This window comes from Peromyscus californicus, unplaced genomic scaffold (genome assembly GCF_007827085.1).
Source record: "Peromyscus californicus insignis strain IS unplaced genomic scaffold, ASM782708v3 Scaffold_8__1_contigs__length_139910024, whole genome shotgun sequence".
Lineage (NCBI taxonomy): Eukaryota > Metazoa > Chordata > Mammalia > Rodentia > Cricetidae > Peromyscus > Peromyscus californicus.
The window spans coordinates 47,139,965-47,162,549 of NW_026294606.1; the positions used below are offsets into that span (position 1 = coordinate 47,139,965).

The window sequence follows — 22,585 nt, forward strand, 5'->3', positions numbered from 1 at the left end:
GAACTGAACCCAAAGCCTTATACATGCTACGTGAAAAAGCTATCACTGAGCTATAAGCCCAGGCACAGAGGCTGGCTTCTTACCGCTCCAGCACAGGGAGTGCCAACCTAGTTTCTGTTAATTGTTTTTGTTTCTCCATTCTAATAAAAATTTCTGACAAAGAAAGAGGAGCTTTCTTTTCATGTGATGAATGATAGGATATCTAAATTCCTACTTAATGACAGTCAATTTACCATATACTCTGGCAAATTAAAATTCCTTTAATTAGTTTTTACAAAGTAAAAGGGTAGCTTCATCCTTTATTTATATATAAAAAAAAAAAAACCACTGCTGCCTGACTAAACATATTCTTATCAAACAGGGAAAGTAATGCAGGCTGACCTTCCAAGGAGTCTCTCTTATTTTAATTCTTTATTTGCAGATTTTCAAATAACTAATTTGCATAATAACAGTGAACTGCTCCCCCCACCCAGCCAACAATCACTAATTGAAATGTGGTTATGATGAATCTGAAAGTTAAGCTCTTTATGCTACTGAGCCTAACAACACAACCCCACAGAGAGTGCAACACAGTTCTTTTACTTTGTGTGTGGTAACAAGCTGTGTGATAAGAGGCCAGCACCAGGCCATACTCCTTTGGGGTACACCAACATGGTCCTGGGTGATGAGTAGACTCAGACTGTCAATTTTTATTCCTATGTGAACCAACCATCCTCTTTCCAAACTCTGAAGCTTAGGTTCATAAAAGCACCCCCGACAAGGATGACTCGAGATAGGTTCTAGCTGGAAGCGAAAGGGTTAAGCATCACTGATAGAAAAACCAGGCTTCCCTGTGGGGGGGCTTTAGCTTCATTCTTCAAAACTCTGCAAAAGGACATCCACTGAGCAGGTCCTTGTCAGAGATGAGAGCTCTGAGGTGCTCTAAAAAGCCATTAAAGGCCCATTGTGACCCAAAGGGATCCTAATGTGCCTCTGGGCACCCCTCAAGAGACACACACATCACATGATCCTTGTTCCCTTCATTGCCATGTACTAGAATTTGGAAATGTTTCTGGGTTTCTTTTTTTTCCCCGCTTTGTGTAACTATTATGAACCTTCCATGTTCTTAGCAGCTGCAAAGGGTCTTCATGAAACGCAGTTTTTAAATATAACGATATGTGAATGGAAATAAATCATGTCTTACGGTTTCTTGATTTTTTTCTTTAAATGCTTAATTTCTAAAGGATAAATTCCACGATACCATAGAGTGGCCATGCAAAGTCTATCCAGGTATCAAATCTGTACCTTTATTTTCATATCACAAGAAACAGAGCAGGATAATCTGCTGAGCAGTTACATTTCTGGTCTAGCTACCAAACTACAATTCTATGCATATCTTAGTTCACCGGGAAGCAACAGGTCATCTCAGGCTGGCCCCCTCTGGGGATCTGAAAATGTAACCCATCACCTAACCTTTGCAGCCTTCTCTCCATTACCTAGCTGGCATTTGTTACTCTCCCAGGACTCCATCAACCAGCCTTGTTACTTACTGTCCATGGCATGAATGTACTCCATGTGGATGGCCCCTGCACCGGCGGCAGTGGCAGCTGAGGGAAGGATGTCTGCATAGGGGCTACGCTGGCCCGCTAGCAGGGCCATCTGGTGATAGTACTCTGCAGGGCTGACTCCAGCATGGGGGGCTGCAAGAGGAAGCAGGATGGTGACAGTTACAAGAAGGACAGAGAGCCACCTTTTTTTTTTTGAAGCATCCCAAGTTCACTTGCCATTTATCCTCCAAACACAACTCTTTTACGGCACCATGCAATAAAGCTGTTCTAAGATGCATTCCCTGGTGTATGCCTTTATTTGAAAGCAAGAACAGAGGAATTAAAAAATAGTAAAATACTTTTTGTTCTTTATTTAAAGAAATGAACATGAATTCAAAATTTTATATATATAGATAGATACATATATATATATATATGTATCTATCTATCTATCTATCTATCTATATATATATATGTGTGTGTCTCTATATATAGCCATGTATCTTTTAAGACGGGACACATTCTGAGAAATATGTCATTCATGCAACTTTTGTCATTTGGGGATCACAGAGCAGACATGTCTATGCCAAGAAAGTAATGATGTTAACTAGACAATGTAATTTATGGGATGTTGAAAATACACAAACTTGTCCCATTGTTGGTACCAGAATGGTGGCTGTATGTAGATGGTCATGATTGACTCCCTCCCTCTGCAAAGAAAATAGTTGTCAATAGAAAATTACTATACGTTCATACTTCTTACAACAGTAGACAACTCAGACACCTGTGATGTCTTTCCAGACATACTTAAAATACTTCCCTAGGCTCCTGCCAGGAGTGTCTGAGTTAACACTCACGAACATGAGAAGTCAGAGTTTACAAGACAGAAAAAAGGGCAGCACAGCATTAATGACACACAACTGAATGATAAGCTGCAATTTCATGTTCCAGAATTTAAAAGCTCTCTTTTTCCTTTTTTCCCCCACTAGAAAATCAAAAAGAAAGTACCTATCAATCTGGAACAATTTACTGGCAAGAGTCAGCCTTACATGAGTAGGATAATAATTGGTTTCCATCTGCCAATTTACTTGCAAAAGCAGCAAGATATCGTAGCAGTTCTGAGGGTGGCCTCTAGATTTCCAGAAATGAGGTATCTGGGAGCCAAAAGTAAAGTAGTGTTTTAAAGTGCTTAGGGTATAGCATTTGAACAGTGAAGGTTTACAATGACTAGCTACAGGGAGAAGAATCCTGGCAATAGGTGTTTTAGATTTGTATCCATATACAATACTTTTTATGCGTGATAAATAGCAAAAATGGGAATCTTTAAAGTATTAGACTATAAAAGGAAAATATTAGTGAAATTATTTGGTTAGGTATTGTGGTAGTTTGAGTGAGAATGACCCCTAAAAGCATACATGTTTGAATACCTGGTCACCAGTTAGTGGAACTGCTTGGGAAGGATTAAGAGGTATGGCCTTCTTAGAGGACATGTGTCATTGGGGATGGGCTTTTAGGTTTCAAAAGTTCACACCATCGCTAACTGGCTCTTTCTCTGCCTCCTACTTGCAGATAAAGCTCTCAGCTACTGCTCCATTATCATGCCTGCCTGCCGCCATGATGTTCATAGACTCTATCCCTATGGAACTGTAAGCCCCAATGAATTCATCTTGCCTCTTCATACCAATAGAAGAGTAACTAAGACAGTTATTAATTGGAGTATTAAGAGGTAGGAAAGGGAAAACAGACCCACCCATCAATCAACAGATATTTTATTTGCACTCATTAAATGTGGACAATGAGCATGATTTCCATAAAATAACCACAAGTACCATGTCCTCGGCCAATCAAATTTCTACAAGCCAACTGCACCTTGAGCTTCTTCCTCACTCTCTTCATCTGTTCTCCTTAGGGTTATTTCTACCACCTTCCATTCCTTTATCACAAAATCAAATTCCAAGCAAAAATATTAATCATGTTTTACTTTTGGCAGGTTTTTAAAATGTGAATATTGCTCAAATGAGAAAATATATCCCTTGGGTACCCTACAAAAATATTCACTATACTGAATTCTTAAAAGGAAGACACATGGGGTGGTAACTATTTCTGGAAGATGGCTATTCCTAGAAATACATGAGAATGGATGATTCCTCAGAAACTTCCTGTATGGTGCCACTGTGCACTAACGGCCTCAGAATGTAGTTTCCATGTTAGAATGAGAGGCAAGGGAATCACAGCAAACAGTTCGGTGAAATGAACTGCATGGTATCTCTTTACTCTGCAACCACCAGCAATGGCTTATAGTCTGCAGTGAAGCATGCATAGCCCCCATCAGCAATGAGCAGGGCTTATGCAATTCTGTGTCAATATAGGCAAAGGTTCATATACACAGGGAAGATATAGTGACTATCCCCCCCCCCCAAGTCTTAAGGAATGGGTCATAACTTGACAGGAGGGTATGAATAACCAGCTCAAATTTCACAAACCTGTGTGAAAAATTATTACCAAAGAACGAAACCTACATTTTAAGCCTAAAATGAGCATCAGGAATTACAGGAATAAAGTCTCTTTCTCTTTGTCCATTGTTCAGTTTTACTTAGCATGCTCAAAGGCTGAAGGCACACATAATATGCCCCCCCACCCCACGCCCCCATCCCCAGCTCTTGATACTTTCCATGTGGCCCACGATGGACCAACAACATTAACATCACTTGGAAGCTTTTATAAGCACAAAGACTCAGGTCTCTCACTTCACATTGCTCCAGCCCCCTGATCAGGATCCCCAGATGATGCATATGCATAGCAGAGTTTGTAAAGCTCTGTTCTCAGGGACACATCTATATAAACGTGTCTTTCCAACATATAGAACACAACATTCAGTAGAAGCTGGGCAAAGCACTCAGGGAATTCACACAAGCATGGGATACTTGCAGGGCTTGTCTAATGTGTGGAGTGCAGAAGAGAAGGGCATAACAACAAGGAGGGGAGTCAGTCAGACCTTGCTTTGAGTTCCAAGTTACTTAATTTCTCTGTAAACTATTATCCTTACATAAAATATGGACATTACCACCCATGGAAGCAGTGTTGTAAGCTGGAATTCAAACTTGAACTTTGTCCCAGTGCCTGTCATGTGGAAAACCTTACCATATACTAGATCTGCTTTATACAGTGCCACAGGTAAAATGCAAGGGTGTCAGGGGATCTGTGGAAGAATTGTCTGAAACTTACCATCTGTAGGGCTCAGCCCTCGGGCAGCTGAGATCATAGAGAGGGATGGGCTGCTGTGCAAGGAGCGGATGTAGTCCATATATGGGTTGATGTAGGGGTGTGGGGGGCTGAAGGGGGACTCCGAAGCCGCAGTGGGGTTACGGTGTGGGGAGATTCTAATGAAGGGCAGGTCTGGATATGTCGGGCTACTAGATAAGGCAGAAGGCCTGGAAACAGAAAAAAAGAGACATATGCATGAGATATGCAACTCCATATGTAAAGGAACATACATATGTTCTCCACAGTCTGTGGAAAAACATGCCGTGGGAAAATTTGTCAGGTATAAACCAATTTTTTTGCATTCTTACCTTTATATTAGGATGGTATAATCCTGGTAGAAGAATACTATGAAATTAGCTGAGAACAAAAACTGATTTCTGACCTATTTCAAAGCACTCCGAAGATAGTTGGGTTGTTTTTGTTTGGTTGGTTTTTTGTTTGTTTGTTTGTTTGTTTGTTTTTTAAAAAAAGCAAGCCTTAGCTAGGTGTGGTAGTAGGTAACTGTAATACCAGAACTCAAGAGGCTGAGGTCATAAGTTCAAGGTCTACAGTAGTTATTAGTTCAAGCCCAGCCTAAGAGACTCTGTCTCAAAATGTGGATAAGGTTTTAGCTCATTGATAGAACACCTGATCACAATGTATGGGGAGCTGGGTTTGATCCTCAGTGCAACACACACACAGTCAGCCACTAGTTTCCCCCATGAAGAAAATCCTCTTAACAGCCAACTGAACTATGACTCTATTTTCCAACTAATCCAAATATTAATGGCACCATTTGAAATGTATTTCTTACTTTACAGTACTTCCTTATTAAACAAAACAATTTATCTGGTTTGAGTCTTTAGATGGCAAAGCTGCCCATAAGAAGGAAGACCATGCTGTAAGAGATGCAAAGCCAGCCTCTATACCTGCACACATGCTTCCAGAGGCCTTGCAGCTAAGGAAAACCAACTTCCACTATTTAAAGGCAACTTCTCTTTTCCACGAGGCAGTACTTAGAATTCTGCTACTGCTCATTTTTCACATGGATCCTTATTAATTACATTTAGCAAGGAACCAACAAGTGAGCAGCATCTCTGGGCTTAGAAACCTAGAAAAGTATCGGGTTTCCATCAAGCTCGGGCCCTGGTAAGTAATGAGCTAATGGAAAAGGTTTGGTTTTTTGAATGGTAAACTCTACAATGCTCTCTATGTATTTGATTTCAGAGAGTCCTGTCTGTAACTTCATCCTCATCACACACAGACATTCAGCCACTCCTGGCAACCCCAGGGACAGCCATGTCTAGAATGGTAAGCCTGGAGAGCCTTGTGCCACTGTGCTCCTTCCCTGATAGCCTGTTCCTCCTGGGGATGATCCGGGGATCTGGCTATGACAGGTTAAACGTGTGCACCACTCCCCACGTGCCCCATCTGCACAGGCCACGATCAGAAGAAGAACAGGCTCTGGTAGAGACAGAGCCACTGAGAGCACATGTTTAGGAGTGAAATGAAACAAAGTGAAATGCCACTTCCCCCCTGGAGAAGCGGAGACATTGCCACCAGACCCCTGGCCCTGTCATCCTGTCAGAATAGGATCGTAACAGAAACAGCTCCAGCAATTGTACTGGGCACGCGAAGCAAAGATCTGCTATTCTCTTCCTAGATAACAAGGTGAAATAAGGTGCTGGGAGTACAGGGATTCTCTCATTTGTAGGTGTTACTCAGATGCTACCTCTGGTGAAGTACAAGCAAACCCAGTTTCCTGAATTTATATACAAAGGATAAGAAGTCTCTAATAAACAGTTCCTGAGAATGGGGTTTTCTTAGCACTTAGTAATGTGTAAAATTACACACACACACACACACACACACACACACACACACACACACACGTAAATATAACATGCATACATGGACAGCTACTGTCTGCTATGTACTACACTATTTATGCGTCAATTTGAAAAACTAAAGGCCTTTATTCCACCTGACAAACTGGCAGAAGCTGTCGGTCTGCCTCAGCTCTCTACTACAAGAGGAGTTTGCTCATGTCTCTGGAAAACCATCCTCTAACCTCCATGTGGCCTTGGGTCACTGGTTAAATCGAGCTCCATTCAGACATGTTACCTGGTACACAGGAAGCTCACATTCACTTCTACCAGAAAGAATGGCCAATCCTTCCAATTTGACTCAAAAATAATCCTTACCAAACATAAACCCCTCAATGGGGTTTTCGCTAAGATACCAGCAGACACACCAACAGTAGCCACTTCACTGCGTCCTTAACAAGAAGACACCTCCTGGAAACACTGTGGTGATCCCCAGCAGATCGACCAATATGAAATACAAACCGGTGGGGCATGTCGCCCTTCTTGGTGGGTTATTCTGTTGTTGTTTTGTTTTGCTTTCAAGTTTGACAAAGACTAGAACCTATTCTGACTCTAATATCCTGTCCTCATCAGCCCCAATTCCACTTGGGAGAATCATGCCCATGAAGACAAATACATATTCAGAAACACATGGAAGCCATGGAGGAAGGGCTGGAGCAGTCACTCATCCCAGGGTGAGGCAAGTGAGTGGAGGCTCCAAGGTTGCTCTTCTTTACTGTATTCTGTGAAGGAGTGGCAGGTACTCCACAGCCTCTTTCTGAGCTTCGGCCACAGGAAGACTGCAAGAAGAACTACAGGAGCTTCCCAGAAGGCCTCTAGACTTAGCTATGTCATCCCTGCAAAGGTGCTGGTCTCAAGGCCATTTATATACTAGTGAGAAGCAACAGCACAGCAGAAAGGGTATGACTCCAAGAGTCGGAGATAAAGCTGGTAGACTTCAACCAGCTGCCAAATGGGTCGCAGACAGATGCGCTCAGAGATACGGATCACTGTTTACAAACAAGGTGATGGGGACAGGCTTCAGGGAAGAGTGCAAAATAAGCACGCTGCTCATTCACTGCCCCCAGGAAACAAGCCATCTGGTAAATCCAAGCCATCCACTTCTCCTGCACGAACAGGGAAGTGTTTCCCAATGGTGACTCAATGAGGACTCATCAGGAATCCTGAAGATGGACATCAGTCAGCCAGTAGAGGGAAGGTATGGGGAAGGCAGCTCCACAGCTGGCAGCTGTATGATCGAGGCAGTCTGCATCCTCACTGTGCTTTGTTGACGGGGGTGGGGTGGGGCGGGGTGGGGTTGGGTAGTGGGCTGTCTATCTTGTTCTTTATATAAATAAGTCTTATGACTGTGCCTGGTACCCAGGCTTACCCGGGGGTGGGGTGGAGCGGGGTGGGGTGGGGGGCTGTCTATCTTGTTCTTTATATAAGTCTTATGACTGTGCCTGGTACACAGGCTTATCCATAATACACAAGGGCATCTATACATCTGAACATGTAAAATTATATCTTACAACATATAAACAGGCACACATATCAGGACTGGCACATGTGGAATGCTACATAATTTCCGATCTTGAAATGCTGGGAGTTTTGGGTTTTAAAGACATTCTAGCCAGGTATGCTAGTGCACACCTTTAAACCTTTAATCTCTGCACTCCTGAAGTGTGTGATTTCTGAGTTCGAGGTCAGCCTGGTCAAATGAGAGAGAGAGAGAGAGAGAGAGAGAGAGAGAGAGAGAGAGAGAGAGAGAGAGAGAGAGAGAGAGAGAGAGAGAGAGACTCAGAGCAAATGCATATTCACAGCAAAATCAAGCTATCAAGCTGCAGTACACACTTCTGGTCCCCTAACCACACACAGGCAGATTCTTGGCATTGTCAATCTCCTCTAAGAAAGAGCACAGGGCCTTCCACTCGGCTTCTTTCACTTAGTGATAAGCACTTGTTTCCTTAAATGTTCTTTCGCTGATGAAAACCTTCCTTCCTCCCTATTGTGTGTGTTCACTCTGTGCAGTAATGGATTTCATTATGATGTTTATACGTGTATATAAATGAACTAGGTAAGATTCATTTGCTGTTATCTTCTTTTATCCCACATCCTCATGTGCACCATTCACAAATAGTTCAATTTCTTTTTTTTTAAATCTAGATTCCACATGACAGAAAATAAATAATATGTGTCTTTGAGTTTTGCTTGTTTGAACATAATTTTCCATTCCATCCATCTTCTTGGAAATGACATAATCCTGTTTGTCTTTAAAAACTCATTTCTTTTCAGCATCATGTAATACTCTATTAATCAGATGAGCCACAGTTTACTTATCCATATCACTACTGAAGGTATCATGGACAATTGCAAATTTTGGAAGTTACATTTATAGCTGCTATGAGCATCAATTTATAGTCTCCAACGCAGCAACTTGAATAAGAGTCCTTTTGTCCTCATCCCTGAAGAGCCTCCTTGGATTTCCCAAGACTCTCTTGGTAAAGTCAGAGAACCACATGAGGGGCTAAGATCATGAGCTCACGAATGAAATGAGGGCCTTTGGTGAAAGGACCCGAATGGGGGCTACAACTCACTCCGACTCACATGAGATGGGTGTACTGGGACACCAGCAGCTTTCTCCCTGCTGCTGTGAGAGCTAGAAGGCACACATGCAAACTCGATGCTCATTTTTGAAACCGGCCAATAAAACCTCTTTCATTCTACAGCCAATAAACAATGTCCAAATGATAATTCAGCTTCCAAGCATTGCAGTGGCTGTGGGTCTACCTTCCATACTGCTCCATTTCTCTACATACTCTGAGGTGGACTTCCACATCAGACCCTATGTGGTGGTTTGAATAAGGATGGTCCATAAAAGCTCATATATTTGAATGCTTGGTCATCAGAGATGGGTAGTAGAGCACAAAAGCACCAACAGAAGGCATCTAGGATATACAGACCATGAAACATGAACCATTAACCAGGATTCAGGCAGAGAGGACAGATAGGTAACCACGACAGCTAAGTTCACATATTGAATTTCTCATAGTAGTCACAATAAATTAAATTTAGAAAAAAAAGTACAGATATACAATATTTTTCAAAATGTATAAAAAGTTTGGTGATGCCCCTCCCCGCCAAGACAGAGTTTTCTCTGCATAGCCGTGGCTGTCCTGGAATCTGCTCTGTAGACCAGGCTGGCCTCAAACTCACAGAGATCTGCTTGCTTCTGCCTCTGGAGTATTGGGATTAAAGGTATGTGTCACCAGTGTCCAAAAAAAAGTTTGGTGATTTTAAAAGTAGAATAAATAATACAATATTTACTATTATTGAACAAAGACAGACTTCTTAAGTCAGTGGTCTAAGTGCCAAGTAGACAGCAGAAGACAGTGTATATGAACTTTTGAGAGTGGAGAAAGCTGTTCCTAAGGAAAATCAGAGGCGTTTCTTGTGCATGGAGAAGCCAAGAAAATCACACACACTGACACATGCCCTCTACTTACGTACCACATTATAGGACCTGTGTGAAGGCTTATAGAGAAAATGGACTTTATTCTGCCCAGAGATGACTGCTAAGACCAATTTGATGAAAAAGTTACTTCAATTATCTCTGTTGACAGATTAAAATTCCAAGGTTGAAAAATTAAAGTCCATCCAGTCAACTATGATGTACAGTGCTTCTTTTTAAGTGAAAAAGCTTTTACAGAACACACTACTGGCTCAATTAAGTCCTTAGGTGATAATGGAGAGCTCATAGTTCTTCCTGCCTACTTAATCATTTAACAATAACAAAAGGTTGAATAAATCTAACCCTTTAGATTTAATTTCATATTTCATTACATATTTTATCTTTTGTATGAGTACACACATGTACATGTAAGCATACATCATGGTACACATATGAAGGTCAGAGGACAACTTGGAGGAGTTGGTTCTCTCCTCCCACCACATAGGTTCCGGGGATGGGTACTGAACTCCAGCTATCACCTTTGGTACCATGCACCTTTACTACCTTAGTCATCTTGCCTGCCCTCTGACACTTTAAAAACTGGGGTGGGAAAGGGAAAGCTGGGGGTAAGCCAGCAGGCCTCATTTAGATGACAGGTGACAAAATGGTCTCTAAATAAGTTTGCAATATTACCACAGATGCATATTACACTCAAAACTATAACATTAAGAAGTCTAACTTTCAAACAAATGGAGTATCAATACCCTATACGAAAGTCCCCATTTTTGCAATGTGTAATAGAACTTTTCTTTCTCTCTTAAAAAAATGTACTGTGTATCCAGCAACATAGTTAACATGATGGTTAGTGTTAACTGTCAACTAGACAGAATATAGAATCATCTAGGAGACAGGTCTCTGAACACGCCTATAGGGAATCGTCTTAATTGTGTTAATTGAGGAGGCAAGACCCGCCTACTGTGACTGGCACCATTTGTCCTTTCACCTCCAAATGTGCACCACAACATATGCTTGCATTTACGAGTGTTCACACACACACACAAAATAATACAATAAGTAATTGAATGTAAAAAAAAAAAAAATCTAAAGTGTTAGAGACATAACCCCGCCCCCTTCCCGGATGCTAAATAGCCAGCTGCTTCATTGATTATCCTGCCATGATGGGCTGTACTCTTGAACTGTGAGCCAGAACAAACCATTTCAAGGTATTTTATCAGAGCAACAACAACAACAACAACAAAAAGATGCTAAAACAATATATTAAAAACAGTGAGTTTCAGGACAGCCAGGGCTACATAGAGAGACCCTGCCTCGAAACAAACAAACAAACAAAATGTATTTTAATACATTGTGCATTTTATATTACACAAATATATATTAGCATATAAGAAGTATGACAATCAATCATTGAGTTCCAGTTCTGTGATAAAGTCCACAGAGACATATTTCAATTATACACAGTGGCCACTGAGTAGGTGAGAAGCATGCTGTTAACTGCAAATCCTTTTCTAGCCCTGGAACCGTGAATTGAAGGGTATGAGCTGCTTTCCACTGCTGGAATCTAGGGCATCTCAGCTGTTTCTGAGGAGTCTTCCCAGCAGTCTGTGTTAACAGTGTACAGACACTGCCCTTTTCTCTCCTCCTTTCCAGAACTAATAGATTGCTCTTTCTGAATACCCATTCTTTTCCTATGGATTTTTCTTTCTCGTATGGGGGTATCTAAGTCCCAATCTAGACAAAGTCAGAGGGGCTTCTTTCCCTCAATATCCGACTCCCCTTGGCCTGTGCAATTCTAGGTATCTCCAGACACAGAGAAAAATCTTGGACTCAAGATATTTCACTGAGTGAATGAGATTTTTAAACTTTGTTTTACTCTACTACTATTTGGCCTCAATGGATAAGACAGGCAATAGTTTAATTTTTACAAAGAAATCACAGGCTTTCCTTCTTAGTTGCAGGGAATACATTCCAGGACCTCCCCACCCCCACCCCAACCCCCAGTGGAGGCCTGAAACCAAGCAAGTATGGTATAGTAAGAGATTACAAGCAACAATAAAATGGGACAATTGTAAGGATATACTTCAGTAGATGTTATTTAAAACATATGGTCTGTTTACATGTGAAAGCATCTACTTTATGTATGAGCCCCTACATCTCACCTCTTTCACAGTGCTTTGATTCAACCTTAGTAAAACTTAATGTGTGTTTCCTGAAGTAGGCATAGTTATTTCCTAATTTTAGTTCAACAACTTCCTTTTCATTTTTAAAAGAGGGCACTTTCTAAATAAATATTTTATTTTATTTTATGTGTATGGGTGTTTTGCCAGCATGTGTGTCTGTGAATCAAGAATGTGCTTTCAGTAGCCAGAAGCAAGAGTCAGATCTCCGGGAACTGGAGTTACAGGTGGTTGTGAGGCACCATATAGGGGCTTGGAATTGAATTAGGGTTCTCTGGAAGAGCAGTCAGTGAGTGATCTTAACTACCAAGTCATCTCTCCAGTCCTAGAACTGTTTTTCTTTAAAAATAAGCATGAATTTTAAATAATTTTTGTACCAACTGTCCCCTCATTCTACAGATTCTATTTTCTAAAATTTGATAAATTTTTAAATCCATATCAAAGATAATATTCAAATGGGCAAAGTAGGAGAGGAAGATGGTCAACAACCCCCAAGCATAGTCTTCAGAATCTCCAGGAATAATGTGGACAATGTTGATGAGAACAATTCAATCACATATGAATATGTCTATCTTTAATAGCAATAAAGAACACAAGTTTTGTAGGAGAGAAAATCCAGAGTCTAGCCTCCAGAGGACAGAGAAAATGAGCTCCAGTCAGCCAACTCTAGGAGACACAGCTCAAGAAAGACAGGCTAGAGAGCTCTGTACAGTCGCCCTATTCATGGGTATCATAAAGAGTACAGAAAAAGGAGAATCCAGCAAGGGGTGGATATGCTGTGCTTTCATTCATGAAACAGCTGTGGGACCATTTCAAAACGACCCCTGCTGAGTTGGTAACACAGTTACCTGGCCCCAGTGGCATGGCAGGGCACAGAGAAGATCCCTGAGTCCAGGAGTAAGGCAGTGGGGGCATAGTGGACTGAGTAGCTTGGAACAGGGTTGAACTGTGGCCATTAAAAGAAGCAGACTCAGCTTGGAACAACTGAAGGACACCATTTCAAAAAAAACCCAGTCAGAAGACAGCACTTCACAGGTGGGGTTTCAGATGCTGGTCACACCACTGGTCTCCAGCTTTTGGTGCTGGCCCTGTGCTTATGTGACTCTGTGACACTAAGAGCTGCTTAGAATCTTGGCTGTGACTAGATGTTCCAAAGGAAGGTCCAGATGCCAGAGCAGAACTACTGAGGAGCAGTAGTCACGCAATGAACAGGAAGCCAGTCCTTCAAGCTCTGAACACTCACCTACATGTTCTTGCTCCTTCCCATTTCTCTTTCCTCTACCCTAGAAAACACAGGTTACTTAGTGAGGTATGTACTACCTCTGCAGCTAAGCCTCTAGAGAACCAGGGATGGCATTCTTCATTTAATTCTCTTCAGCCAACCTCTAGCGAAGGCTGCCTCACCCCCCCTCCCCACTCTTCCATTTCCTCTTCAAGGTATTTTTCTCCTCTACTTTTTTGTTAAAACCAGCACCATCAGTCTAACCCTAAGTTTCTTGGTTGCTGCTGTTGGTACTGCCTCCCCGCTTCCATCTCACACATATCCACAATAAATAATCTATTAGTGCAAGTGGTAGGTACTTTTAGTGCTCCTTTGCCCCCTAAAATTATGGGTGCTGATGAGATGGTTAACATTCTGACTCTTACTGTATGGTCATTATTGGCTTGCCTTTGATAGTGATTGTCTTTGTAGACAAGGCTTTAACTGCAATGATATAGGGGTGGAGTTCTGAATCTCAACTGCCTCTCTGGCACAGCAAAACAACACCTCAACTGTGCAACAGCCTGATCCCTACTGAACAGAGCAACATTCAGGGTGACTTCAAATAAATAAACAAAGGAATAAGCTTTTAAAGAATAAATACATCCAATGCATCATCTAACTCCAGATCTTCAACTTTCCATGTAAAGATACAAGTAAATGAGGAATTGAGCAGCATGACTCTGCAAAACTACCAATCCTGAGGCAATGGCCTCCAGTAAACTATATTCAATCCTGAAGTGCTCAAAGGGTGAGCAAGGGTGTTCCAAGAAATCACAGAAAATACAGATTTCTGAATGAATCCCAACACACCGCAAACAGCTGAGAAAATAAGAAAGACAGTGTAAGATATGAAAGATAAACTGTAGAGAGGTATAAATACTTAAAAGGAGACAAATTGAAAAAATACAAACAAAAAATACATTAAATAAAATAGAAGGCGCCATGAAATGCCTCAACCCTGGAACGGACCAAAGACAGGACAGAATACTAGATACTGAAGACAAGTTGGGGAACTTCAACATTCAAACAAAGAAAAGATAAATTAATAATAAAAAATGAATACTAACTTCAAGATAGACAGAACACTATGAAAAGACAAAATCTAAGAATCGGGGGCATAAATAAGGGAAAGGAATTTCATTCTAAAGACTTAATGCATTTTCAACAAAATAATAGTAGAAAATTTTCTTGAGCACCTGGGGTCCTTATTTATGCCTGTATCCTGAACTGTCTCTCCCAAGTACTCGCTGGTGATACATAGTAATACACACACACACACACACACACACAGGGGCGGGGGCCAAGAAAGACTGTCTAGACAACAAAGTAGACCAACAAGGGGGAGCAGGGGGAGAATAGAGAGGGATGAGGAAAAGAGGAACTGAGAGTATGTTCAATAAATATTCAGTATATGTCTGTAGGAAGTTTTATTGAAAATGTGAAAAAGGCAAAATAATACCCGGGGTCCAAAAGAAAACACACATAAAAATATAAACACTTTGATTTTAAAAAAGTCATGTTCAGCAAACAGCCAAGTCCCAGGTAAGAGCTAACCACACTGGCAAACTTCCGGCATTTGTCTAGGTTCCACATCCTCCTAATAATGAAGAAGCCTATCCTTCACATTGTGAAAATGTGAGTTTGAGTCATGATATCCCTAAACTATAAGGGGGAAATGACTCTTAAGTACGCATTCTCCAGACACAACAGCACTGATGTACACATGAACTAACAGAGACTGTGACAGTATGCACAAGACCTGCAGAAGCTCAAACCAGACAAAAATCCCAGCATAAAGGAAGGGAAGTGGGCACAAAGTCCCACCAAGACACTATTTACAAACAGCTTTTGGAATAGAGTGAAACTAGGTTCTCTTCAATGGCATGACACTGGGCATATCAGCCACACTCCAGCCACTACTCCATGCTCAGGAGCAGTTGCCAACCGAAACTGAACTTCCTGCTTTTTAGCGGCTTCTTTCTTTTTTGTTTTAAGACACAGAATAAAGTTGGGTGAGTAGGGAGCAGGGAGGCTCGGGGAAGACTTGCAAGATGGGAAAGAATATAACAAAAAATATATTGTATGGAATTCTCAAAGAATTTTAAAAAAGCAGTAAGAAGATGAATCAGCCCATGGTTGTACATTTACCTGGATGGTTAGACAGTTTTAGATAAGCAGATGTTTCTAAAATCTCAGAAGCAATAATTTTGGATTTTTTTCTTGAAAAGTCACTATTAGGTATGAATCAATGATTAAAAACGCAATGTTAGAGTCCAAGAAATTAATCCTGACTTCACGTTGAGCCTACTTTTAGACTTAGAGGGTAGATGTTTACAGCAAAGACAGGTGTATGTAGAATTCTGAGCCAGAAAAGTAAGGTTCCACCGCTCATCAGAAAATGAGTCTTCTTTTTCCTTCCTTCATCCCTGTGACAGTACTGCTGCCATCTTTGCAGCCACTGATGCCCTCTCTGGGGCACTCTCCTCCTCCACTTTGATGCTATTTCCAGAAGAAATGAGAGGGCCAGGTTTATGCTGATGAGGCTTGATAGTGATTGATTAGATGAGCCAGGCCATACAGCCAAACAAAGCTCCAGCGCTAAGGCCAGAAGCTCACACAACACAGGAGTTCTCCCAGTGAGTTTCCGGCTACTGCATATTCTTATATTAACAGGTTTTTCTGTTCAGGTTTGTACATTTTATCTCTATCTTTATTCTTCCAAATCCTCAAACTGCTTGGATAAGAGAGAGGTGTTTATAACACACACACACACACACACACACACTTCTAAGCCTGAACTTTTAGAGGAAATTGAAGAGGCTTTGTGTCAAGTACGACTAAATCCAGCCTTTCCATATCAAACCTCTGCTAGAAAATTACTGTGCAGATGATAAGGCAGAAAGATATAATAAAAAGTGACTCTACTCAATTTACACTGCAATATTGGTATGACTGAATATTTTTCATTCAGGTGCCTGATAAAATCACTAAGCTGTATTGCAGATAAATAAAGGAGGCTTCTGTCAAGAATAAACACCATTAATCATGAAGCCTTACCCTCTCAGAGCTTGGGCTATGCATCTTCACAAATACACGCTCAGCCAGCCCGCAGCACACGCTTTCCGCTTTACCCCTGCCAGGCTGAGGAGTCCTCGTTTTTCATTTTCTAAGATGTAGGCAGCAGAAGCATTGTGAAAACATCCTCTCGACATTTTAACTTTGCAGTTTTCCAAGAAGGTTCACTATTGTGAAATTTGGGAAACGGGAGCTGAGATCTTAGTGGGGAGAGAAGGTGACAGAGAAGCTTTTTTTCTTTTTGTTTCTGCTAAAGACAAACAAGCACACATTTCCAACTCTAAAGTGACATGACTTTAAAGATGCAGGGTTTTGAGAAAGACTTCTGTCTCACTTTCAGGTTTTGCTTTCATTATTAAAAGAACTCTGAAAGACTTACTCAAATACAGTTTTGTTTTGTTTTTTATTTTATTTTATTTATTATGTATACAGAAGAGGGTGCCAGATCTCATTACAGATGGTTGTGAGCCACCATGTGGGTGCTGGGAATTGAACTCAGGACCTCTGGAAGAGCAGTCGGTGCTCTTAACCTCTGAGCCATCTCTCCAGCCCTCAAATACAGTTTTTATTTTAAAAGCTTTTTACCACTACTGTCCAGGTACAAAGAAAAGGAAATGAAAACAAAATAATTTTATTAAGAGACACCTGAAGCTTCCTCAGGGCTACCATTTCACCAATAATGACAAAAAAGTACTACAGATTATAAAATACACCCCAATTTCAGAGTTGTTCAAGGATGGGGGCAGCGAAGCAGCAGAACCTCAGACATGTGAGTTACGTTTGGGATTAGGTTTGTATAGGGTAATCTGCTCTTTGCCAAATCTCTGTGCTGTGTGAGACACTGTGCGAGGCACTCCAGGCATGCCCGCCATTGATTCCTAGATAGGACATGGGATGGGATGGTGAGCAGAGCTGGAGAGATGAAGTAATCTGACAGAAACCTAAGGCTCATGGAAGAAAATAAAAGGATATGAGCATGCACAGGGTAGAGTCATGTTTTCAGAATCCCTTTCAGTGTCTGTACAAAAAGAAAAACAAAACCAAACAAACAGAAAAACAATGACCAAACACAGACATTGCCATAACAGCCTATTCTCCAGGGCTTTTGCAGCTGAAAACAAAGGTCGAGGAAAGTGCTCAAAGATCCTGTTAACCTGTGGCAGAGCTGAGAATGGAACCTGGCTCAGGCCCTGCTACCATGAACAGAGAAGACTGAGGGTATGAGAGGAATAATCAGCCTGACATGGTGCCACACACCTTTAATCCTGGCCCTCAGAAGGCAGAGACAGGTGGATCTCCCTGGTCTTCATAATGAGTTCCTGGTCAGCCAGGGACACCTGGTGAAACGCCGATAAGAGAGGATAACCAGAATCCTTGGGCTTAATTTTCTGGAATTACATGCTGAAACCCAGGAAAGCAACATTACTGTAGACTAATGTAGCAAATATATGGTCAGGTAGAGAGGGCCTATTCTTGGAGGCAGTAATTCTTCAGTGAGGCCTGTGCCCAAGGATCATTACCTGTGACACACATGGAGTATCATAAGGTGCTGTGTTTTAGCTCACCAGAAACCTACTATCAGCGCTCACCGGAAGCAGGAAGTACCTCTGCTGGGCAAAAACAACTGAACCTCAGAGTTGTTGTCTGGATCACTTTTACTGTCACAGAAGCCTGTGCCCTGAGAATACTCAGCCATTTAGGGAACTCTTAATGCTCAGATACCACGAGCCTAGTTCAAATCAAGCCTAGAAAAAGAGAGGAGGAGGAGGAGGAGGAGGAGGAGGAGGAGGAGGAGGAGGAGGAGGAGGAGGAGGAGGAGGGAGAGGAGAAAGAAGAGGAGGAAGAAGAGGGGGAGGAGGAAGAGGAGGAGGAGGAGGAGGAGGAAGAGGAGGAGGAGGAGGAGGAGGAGGAGGAGGAGGAGGAGGAGGAGGAGGAGGAGGAGGCAAAAGCAGCAGCTCCTGGGATACAATGAAAGCCTCTTCAAGAAAGATCTGAGTAGAAATAGATCTGTACTGTTTCCATCAGTATGTTCAGCCTTTCCTGACAAAATCTTTCATCTTGGAAATTCCAGGAGAGAACTATTTCTGGGTGCAGGACTGATAAATGTAGGCTCCTGGTTTAGTACTATAAACTTCATGTGCAAGTAACAATAACCAAGCAAGCAAACAAACAAACAAAAATCACAGGTTAAAACAAACCAACAAAAACAATTGAGGCCAATGGGATGGCTCAGCTAGTGAAGCTGCCTATGGCCAAGCCTGACATCCTGAGTCTGCATCCCAGAGCCTACACAATGAAAGGAGAGTGCCTAGTCCAAGTTGTCATTCGACATACATACATATGACATGGTCTGCACACATGCACATAGACAAATAATAGATAGACAGGTAGGTAGGTAGGTAGGTAGGTAGATACACAGACAGATAGATGGATGGATAGACGGATAAACAGATGTATTTTTAAGCTGAATTTTCTGGAATTTAGGTTTATTCTGCCAACAAAAATTTTATAAGAAACACATCACATTTCACCACACAGAGACCTGAAAACCCTCTTTCACTATGAATATTCATTTGCTATCACTTGGAATACTTTTGTTCTCATTCCCCAATTAATTTTCAGAAAATTTAAAAAAAAAATATACTTTGAAAATAATCATATGTATATAATACACATATATACTAATATATATAATGTATCTTAATCATATCTGTTCCCACTCTTCTTTCCCAGAAATTTGCTCTTAAGACAGCTAAATTCTGCAAACTGTATAATTATGCTGCTGACACCTGCAATGAGGTATAATGCATTCAAAAATCAATAATCTGCTCTCTATTAATGGAAGTTTAAAAGCGTAATTTTGAATTTGGGAGATATTCTCTGTTCCAGCTATAAGCTATGCTTCAGAAAATTAAAAAAAGAAAATACACAGAAGAAAAAGCAACAGCCACAGCTAAGACATCTGAATACTACTTGTTTTTGTTATTTCTACAAAGACAATGTACTTTTGCAAATGATAATGACAGGATTTACAAATGTAAATGTCTACAATTCAGAAATAGGAATGATGAGATAGCTCAGATGCAGCTTTCACTTAAACGGAATGGATGTGCCCCCCATGGCACAGCTGGCACTTACTAATTGGACATGAGGGGACCAACCTGCACTAGCTGCCCTCACTTGCCTTCTCCACACTCAAAGGAAAGCAAATGGCTTAGCAGCCCTTCCTTCAATGATTTAATGACTGCAGAATGGCCAGGTTACCAATTTGAATGAATCTCGACTCTTCTTACTAATGACATTTAGAAAATGTCTTTAGGTCCCCATGTTACAGTCATTTAGCAAGTATTCTGCTTGGCAAAGACCTCAGGCAGATGGAAGCTATAGACTGAACACATAAGCCAGAATCAAATGGACTGGAAGAACTAGGAGACTTGTGGCTCTGAGGAATGTAATTCATGCAGAAAAGCGTTGTCAGAGCAGGGCCAGGGAACCTCGTGGGAAGAAAGCAAAATAAACAGTTCAACAAAGAAAACAAAGACTGGCCAATGGCCTTTTCTAAAGCTTGAGTACACTGAGACTTCAGTGGGTGCCCACAAAAAGACTGCATCAAAGAAGACCCTTGCAAAGCAAATAGACCTAGGAAGGAGCTTCCCTCCCTGGACATACTGGGGGAGGGACTGCACTCCGCTTTTCCTTCCCATTCAACCTCTCGGTCTTTCAAGGCAAACCTCTCCTCCCCACAAACAGAAGCAGCAAACAGACCCACACAACCCAAGTCTCTGTCTAGGCTGAAGGATGCAAAGGCGGAGAACTCAGCCCAAGTTCATTATGATGAAATGGACATTCGTTTCAGATCACAGAAGTAAATCACAAAAGCGTGCACATGAAGAAGCTAGCCAGGTCAGATCCCTACAGCCTGCTGCCTACCTTTCATGAATGAGCAGCCACTCCTGAAATATTCTAGGACTTGCAGAGAGTGTATAAAATCCACAACTGTGTCACTTTTGCAGAGGTGAATGACATGCACCAAGGCACAGAGCAGCTTCATGAAGCAGGCCTTTCCTGCTTTTAGTCCCACAATCCATCTATTCCCAGAGAATCTTGAGTTGGGGGAACTTTCCTCCTATGCAATGACTGCATGTACTACTACAGACCTAAAAACCAAATTCAGAGGAGGCCAGAGTTTGGTCATTTAAACAAGATTAAAATACTTCAAACTGACCTCTTTACTTTTCCTGACTACTTGCATTAAAATGGAAGACCACGCAGGCTTTGAGTAGGCATACTGTGTGCTGTGTGTGTGTGTGTGTGTGTGTGTGTGTGTGTGTGTGTGTGTGTGTGTGAATACACTGATGACCTATAAGATAGCAACCTAACATGGAAGGTCATATAACACAAATATAATCTAACCTAACTTTAAGTTAAATGGTGTAGCCCCAGCAGAGAAGATATGAGAATCAGAGTACCCAAGAGAAGTCAGATCTCCTGTTATGACTTAGGTTTGTAAAGCTGTTCCTGGAAATTCCCCCAGATGTTTATAGTGCATGCTGAGAACACTTGAGGCTAGAAATATAGGCTATTTGTTCTTTGGAGGAGCTAGGGTTTAGTTTATCAGTCAAAAGCAGTTTATAGAAAGCTAGCAGGTCTTTCTTCCTGTGCAACATAAATTACAGTAACAAGTTTCAGTGATTTCTATTGTCAGTAGGGGAAATCATTTACGTGGATCCCTCCTCCCAACTCCACAATGGGACATACTGTTTACTCCCTTATGCATTTAGCAGTTTTAATTATTATTAGAATGCATTTCAATGAAAGTATGACTCTCCTTTAGTGTCTAACTCCCAGTAAGTAAAAGATGCATATACCCATGGACATAACTCCTGTAAACTAAGCCCTTGCTACCTGCAGTGGCTCAAGCTAGGGCACCAGGCACCTTAGAAACAAGTTACAGATGGGAGCCTAGCAGTGAAGGAACTTCTATAGAGGACTCTTCTAAAACGCCTTTAAAAGTTCATGGGGTCCCACTTTCTGTGGGTCTGCATGTGCATCAGTCCTGCTGTGTCTGGAAAACAATTTCTTGGGAATCATCACCACCTCTGGCTCTAATTATCTTTCTTCTTCCATATAGATCCCTGAGCCTTGAGGGGAGGGCTGTGATAAAGACATCCCATTTAGAACTCAGTGTTCCAAAGTCTCTCACTCTCCAGGCATTGTTTAGCTGAGGGTCTCTCTGTTAATTCCCATCAATAGCAAGAAGCTTAGCCAGACAAAACCCCAGCAGGGAGAAGTGGGCACAAAGTCCTACCCCTAACCAAGAAGCCATTTGCAATTGATACCTGCTGGGAGAGGGATCATCAGTTTTCTCCAATGGAGTGATGCTGGCTATATAACACACTCCAGGGCAAGCCTTATGCCTAGCAGTAGTTGGCCAAAACAAAGCAGTCATCAGGTTGTTTTTTTTTTTTTTTTTTTTTTTTTTTTTTTTTTTTTTTTTTTTTGGTTTTTCGAGACAGGGTTTCTCTGTGTAGCTTTGCGCCTTTCCTGGAACTCACTTGGTAGCCCAGGCTGGCCTCGAACTCACAGAGATCCGCCTGGCTCTGCCTCCCGAGTGCTGGGATTAAAGGCGTGCGCCACCACCGCCCGGCCAGGTTGTTTTTTTGTTTGTTTGTTTAATGTGCTTTTTTGTTTAGTTTGTTTTGGCTAGGTGGGCTTTTCCTTTCTTCTTTCCTTTTATGAGAGAGAGAGAGAGAGAGAGAGAGAGAGAGAGAGAGAGAGAGAGAGAGAGAGAAAGAAACATGAAGTTGTAGGGTATCTGGGAAGAGTAGAGGGAGAAAAAAAGATATCAACAAAATACATTATACGATTTTCTTTAAAAATAAAGACAATTGTTCTTACTGCAGAGGTACATGTGATTCACTCTAGTGTTTGCTCAGATCTTTAGACTGAAGCTAAGCTTGTGTTCT

The 22,585-nt window shown here is 41.5% G+C and overlaps 1 protein-coding gene across 5 annotated transcripts in view; it reads right to left on the minus strand.

Moving 5' to 3' along the window:
- The window catches only part of Gli3 (GLI family zinc finger 3), a 273,000-nt gene that overhangs the window by 87,210 nt on the left and 163,205 nt on the right, over positions 1-22,585 (minus strand). For 4 of the 5 annotated variants that reach the window (XM_052728011.1, XM_052728012.1, XM_052728013.1 and 1 more), the window contains 2 exons: positions 4,752-4,957; positions 1,530-1,679 (listed from right to left, as the gene is read on the minus strand). In XM_052728011.1, the coding sequence (XP_052583971.1) occupies positions 1,530-1,679; positions 4,752-4,957 (356 nt within the window). The remainder of the gene's footprint in view (positions 1-1,529; positions 1,680-4,751; positions 4,958-22,585) is intronic. The other variant, XM_052728015.1, reaches the window with a different exon arrangement.